The sequence below is a fragment of the Anabrus simplex genome, chromosome 5 (assembly GCF_040414725.1).
Source record: "Anabrus simplex isolate iqAnaSimp1 chromosome 5, ASM4041472v1, whole genome shotgun sequence".
NCBI classification, from domain to species: Eukaryota; Metazoa; Arthropoda; class Insecta; order Orthoptera; family Tettigoniidae; genus Anabrus; species Anabrus simplex.
In genome coordinates this window covers 350,708,992-350,714,991 of record NC_090269.1, presented here as the reverse complement: position 1 = coordinate 350,714,991, position 6,000 = coordinate 350,708,992, and the positions used below count along the sequence as shown (strand labels likewise).

Genomic DNA, 6,000 nt, shown 5'->3' with positions numbered 1-6,000 from the left:
TGTCATTCGCCATCTTTGAGCACTGTGCTGCGGGCAATTTCGTCAGCTGTCATCCGCCATCTTTGAGAACAGTGCTGCTCTCTATGTGGTGGAGGTAAATTCCACGTGCTTTACAAACCTATGCGCTTTTCTGACAGCTGTCATCCGCCATCTTTGAGAACAGTGCTGCCCTCTATGTAGCGGTGGCAAATTCCACGTGCAACATTCTGATGGCCTAAATGTTTTCGACCAACGGGACACGAGCCGGCTAACCTCGGTGTCAGACCATATCGAGTTAACATTTTAACGATCATGGCCACCAGGTGGGCACCAATAACTGAGGAACGTGTTCACAAATGTGTTTCTTGGCATCCCACGAGGGCGTTCTGCATGTATTTTGCCATCAAGTATTTCAGTGATTATACCGCCATGCCACAATATGTGCCCCAGCCATGTTGATCTTCCGATGATGTTATTGAATAGCTGTCGTTTCTCGTTAACTCGCTCGGGTACATCCATATTGGTTATCTTCTCCACCCAGCTTATTTCTCCAAACGTCGCCAGCACCAAATCTCAAAGGTTTCTAGTCTTTTTATGTCACCTTTTTCCCAATGTCTAAGTTTCATCTACAGTATATTGCAACTGGACACACGTAGGTCATTACAAACTTTTCCTTTAACTGAGGGACATGTTGCGTCGACATTCAGAGCCTGTTTTTCACAAAATGTCCATTTAATAATAATAATAATAATAATAATAATAATAATAATAGAGGTCCCATGCTGCTCCGCACCATTCGTTATAAATAGGTCGGATAACTCGTCCTGATATGCCTGTCGTAGTCATGTTGTTTTGCCTACCCTCTTCATTGTTTCCATGAATATTTAATAACTAGCGCATTATGGTACGCCGCAGCTCGTACTCAAAATTAATCCATTCTGACGTCATTATGCCGTCTGCTTGTTAAACATCTATCCATATATTCGCTTTGTTATCCTGCAGTTCTTGATGTAATGCAGGGCCTCTCAAACGCCCAAAATCTCACGCGTGCAAATCGAGGTGCAAGAGCTCCGTGCACTGTGCATCGGTGCCGCTCGGCTTGGTTCAGACCAACGCTTCGTCTCTGGGCTACTCGGCTAAGCTCGGCTCTACTCGGTGCAATTCAGCTCGGATTTGGAGCGCTACGAAGCAAGTGCGGAAGAGGAAGACAGGGGGAGCGAGCGAGACAGGCGTGAGGAAAGAGAGAGTAAGCGCTATTGCTCCAAATAGAGGAGTGGGGGGTCTGCACTCTGGTCAACCAAGCGACGTCGTCTTTTGCACCGTGTACAGTGCATGCACCCTGAGAGGCCCTGATGTAAAGCTTGAGATTGTGTCGTAGAAGACAATCGCAATTCTTATATACAGTATAGAACGGTTGTCTTGCGAGCTCATAGCTTAGTATCGAAGGATTGTTGTTTCTTTCTCAGGCAGAAAACATTTTTAGGATACATGGCCTTAACTCTTTCTAGTGTAGCTAGGTTATCTTTCGATAGGTGTTCCCAGATAATGTCTTAAGGCGTATTTCATGATGGGGTCTGCTTGTATGTAGATGCTTTGTCTGTAAGTTATTGGAAATGCTCTGCCATCTGTTGAATATATTTGGAAGCTGGGAAAGGTTAGAGAATCAAAGAGTACCTAGCAGGGAATAGCATTCTTCCGTTATCTGAGGAAGTATATACTCTCTGGCTTGACAAGTACTAATCAAACATGGTTGCATGCAATGACATTACTAAGGATGATAATCAATACATCAGAATATTAATGAAAGTGTTAGTCGCTTAGCAACCTGCTAAATGCAGAGTGTATCAGCTGCAATATTGGAGTGATCCTTTAATGATTTCATTTTATGATTAATCGAAGTTGGCTGAACTTAGAGACCTATCACTCTCTCATGATTCATTGCCAGGTTATTCAGGAGGGAATACAACTAAAATGAATAAATCGTTCCAGCAGAACGGACGGACGGATTTGCCAAAGCTGTTTTAGCAAACTGTTTTAATATATAGATTTTTGTCAACCAATGAGTACTAATTTCTCCCAAGAACCTTTCAAGCAAAATGCCAAAATTCCTACAGAAGGAAATAAATAAATAAATAAATAAAATAAGGAAGGAAGGAAGGAAGGAAGGAAGGAAGGAAGGAAGGAAGGAAGGAAGGAAGGAAGGAAGGAAGGAAGGAAGGAAGGAAGGAGTCAATATTAAAATTAATGCATATTATTATTTCATTGAGAAAGGTTTGCTTATTTACATGGTGTATTTGTTATATTTTGAAATAATATTACCCGTAGGTCTACAACTATTAATTGTCTCTTGCTCTAACAGTTAGTATTTTACTGTAGCATCGTAGGCGATGGAGCTCTGAGGAACTCTTCTGTGAAAGGAAGAGGGCGGAGAACATTTCTCCAGATCGTGAAGCTGTTGCAACATTGTTCAGTAGTTTAGGACACTAACGTGCAATTTGTCACGAGGGAACTCCAGTCTTGGTTTTCAGAGGTGGATGCTGGCGGTAGATGGTTTTTGGGTGGTGGTGCTTATAATACAGGGAACCATGATGGGCGTTGTATGTTCGATGTCGCCTGGGATAGTACTCACAACTTGCGACACAGATGTTACGAGTGCTGCATCGATATGGATATTTACATTTCGGGACTGGAAATCCTCCATTGTCGCAAGATTCTCCTAAACCTGAAAAAAGAGACCAAAAATAAAGATATTTTAAAACAGCCTTCTTTGGAAAAATGCAGGGTGTATCTGGCAAATGAATCTATTTGAGTTAAGGAACCATACTCCGGAAACGATCGAGTCAAAAATTAAGCAAAATTCTACTCATTTAAGTCCGTTTACCTGCGCAAGTTTCACAAGTCGTTCCATTTAAAACAAATCTTCGAAATGGCGGCCCCCTGCGTCAATGCAGGCATGGCATCGCCACACAAAGTTATGTCGTACCCGTTCGAGTATCCCCGGTGTCGTTTGAACAGCGTCGCAGGCAGCGAGAATTCTTGCCAAAAGATCCTCTTCAGTCTCGACAGATGTCTCATACACAAGGCTTTTCACATGGTCTCACAAGAAGAAATCAAGTGGAGTGAGATCAGGTGAACGAAATTCCGACACCCCGGCGTCTGTTAAGAACGGACAGACGTTAAACAACTTGGATTATTAATAACTTTTGACTCGAGCGTTTCTGAACTACGGTTCCGTATCCCAAATATATCCATTTGCCATCCTCCTTAATTCCTGATACACGCAGTATAATTAAATGTTACACCGTAGTTCTTATACATACTACCTTCAATTATTCGGGTTATCACATCAAACTCATCTCGTTTTTTTTTTTTTTTTGTTTGAAAATATTGCTTAACAGTTAACAAAACACTGTCTCAAGGGCGGAATCCCATTCGTATGATATTTGTGCTGTGGTTCAGTACTTTTCCGACAACATCGTCATCTAGCCGTTTTTGCAGACTCAGCGACCACATATTATGCAGTATGGAGCGAGTTGGCTGTGCGTTTAAGGGCGCGCAGCTGTGAGCTTGCATTCGGGAGATAGTGGGTTGCAACCACACTGTCGGCAGCCCTGAAGACGGTTATCCGTGGTTTCCAATTTTCACATAAGGCAAGTGCTGGGGCTGTATCTTAATTAAGGTCACAGCTGCTTCTTTCCAACTCCTAGCCCTTTCCTGTCCCATCGTCGCCATGGTCGGTGCAACGTAAAGCCAATTTAAAAAAATGTATATTATGCATTCACCACGGTAACGAGTTAACAGGTAGTAGTGGGTGTTGTTTTGAGTGTTTTTATAACGTACAAAATTGCGTCGTCATCAGCGAGATCTACGCAAATGGTATTAACTTACATCTTTTTTCTGGTTTAACGGTCGCACTAACCCACCGAAAGCTTTCAGCGACGCAAGGATGAGAAATGGCTAAGATTGGGAAATTAGGAGGCTTGGCCTTAAAATTAAGGTACATCCCAGTATCTACCTGGTCTGAAAATGGAAAACCACGGAAAATCATCTTCAGGTTGCCGACGATGGGACTCGAACCCACCATCTCCAGAATGTAAGATCACGGCTACATGACCCTAACCGCACACACGTAATCGGTTTCTCATGCTAATCCTATTGTAGGTTATTCAGTAACACCTCAGCCACAGGTAATCCAGCTAGCAGTATATTCTGCGGATATCCGCGAAGTTAATGTCTTGACGGATGTAAACTGTGTGGCAGTGCGGATAATTTTGCAGATGATATTTAATGATGCATATTAATTTTCACTAACGTGTACTCCAGAAATCTCCACAAGCAAGTCTTTCACGTATTTCAAGCAGTTAATTTTGCTTGTGGTGAGGCGACCCTTGACATTGGTATGGAAGAATGTTGGTCTTCGCCCTTTTAGCATTCTATATATAGCCTCACAAGACAGAAATATATTAAATTCTCGGGCACTGGTCGTTCAAACGTAACTGGTGTAATGCCCTAAAGGTGAAGTACCTCTTCTGGCCAAGTGTTCAATGGAACATTGATTTTGAAGTGTTCTTGACTTCCTATGTGTCAGATGAAGACAATGTAGTGAGCATTGTTTCATTACCCGTATTTCTTGGCAGAGACATCACCGATGGAGGAAATGCTTCCATTATTCATTTGAACCATAGACTGAGTAGACCAAGAGCTAATCGTTCCTCTTGAGTTCACAAATATTTTTTTAAAATATATGAAGACTTTCTTTGCAAGCCTCGATGTATGTTAAAGGCGCCCGCATTAATAAAATATATCTCAGAATGTTGTTCTTAAGTTCTGTAACAATGTTTAACGTTATAATACCATGGTTTGTTTAGGTTTTGAACTACTTTGTTCGTTGCTAGCCTATTGTATTGTGTTAACAGATCTATCCGTTTCAGTACCTTGGCTGTAATATAGTTAAATAGTTGCAATATACGCGGATAACTATTCGCGGATGCAGATACGGATGAAGGAAGTACTGAACCCATGACCTTTGTGCCCTACGAATTTTAAGTAGAAATATTGCAGGAGGTCCATGTCAATTGTAATAGGAAGCTCGAATGTTTATGTATCTCAGAGGCGACACGTGGCAAAGAGGGGTGGCTACCTTCAGTCCCACGCTATGATATGTGCCGTTATCCGCACGTGTCGACAGTGGAGGGATACAGAAGAAAGTTTAGGTTAAATAAATATATTTAAATAAAAGAATTAGTGGTGAACGCAGTATAATGAGGGTCCTGTATTTATCTATAAGACACTTGGTCTTTAGTAAGACGGATTTGAGACTGCCAAGCCGGTTCTGTGGATTATTTCAGAGGGACGCGCGTGCCTAGCTTACCCACGCTAAGTCGACAGAAAAGAGCGCCTATCAAATGAGGTCATTTATCCGGTTAATTTAATTAGAATAATTAACACTACCGCTAGCAATGTAGCAAGTATGTGGTTACATCAAAAACTCTTTTAATTACAGTTCATTGAAGTCGAAAAAGTTACGCAAATTTTCTTGGCGGCAAGGGGAAAATTCCTGGAGAGAGGGGGTAGTGTCTATAAATAAGAAGGGACGCCACATTGAAACCCCGACATTTGTATCGTTGAAGCGTAAGAGAGAGGGTTGAACTGTGCAAGTAAATCGTTCGTCAAAAGAAGACTAAGTACTATAAACCTAGATTCTGCCGATGTGGCTAGGGCTTGACTCCATGTGGAGATAGTTGTTTGAGCTTAAGTAATTTGATAAAAAGGAGGTCAAGATACCGAAGTAGTTTTGGTAAAATTTGTAACATTGTGAATAAAAGTGATTCGTGTGCGGGTAATAAATACAATTAGTCAAGTGCGATCAACGAAGACGCCGAGTGAAGGGCATTTTCTTTTCTTATGCTTTATTTCCAGGAAACATGAAGGAAATTCTATGTACAGCCAGAAATGTAAAAATGGCTAAATAAATGACATAGGGTCAGAGGTGAGCTCAAAGATGGAAGCTGACGTAAAATA

At 41.6% G+C, this 6,000-nt stretch overlaps 1 protein-coding gene across 9 annotated transcripts in view; it reads right to left on the bottom strand.

Moving 5' to 3' along the window:
- Positions 1-2,212: 2,212 nt before the first annotated feature.
- LOC136874101 (uncharacterized) overlaps positions 2,213-6,000 on the bottom strand; it is an 81,691-nt gene continuing 77,903 nt past the window's right edge. For all 9 annotated transcript variants that reach the window (XR_011018280.1, XR_010860228.2, XR_011018279.1 and 6 more), the window contains one exon: positions 2,213-2,701. Coding sequence is in view for 1 of the 9 variants with exons in the window: in XM_068227658.1 (XP_068083759.1) it covers positions 2,478-2,701 (224 nt within the window). In the remaining 8 variants the exon portion in view is untranslated. The remainder of the gene's footprint in view (positions 2,702-6,000) is intronic.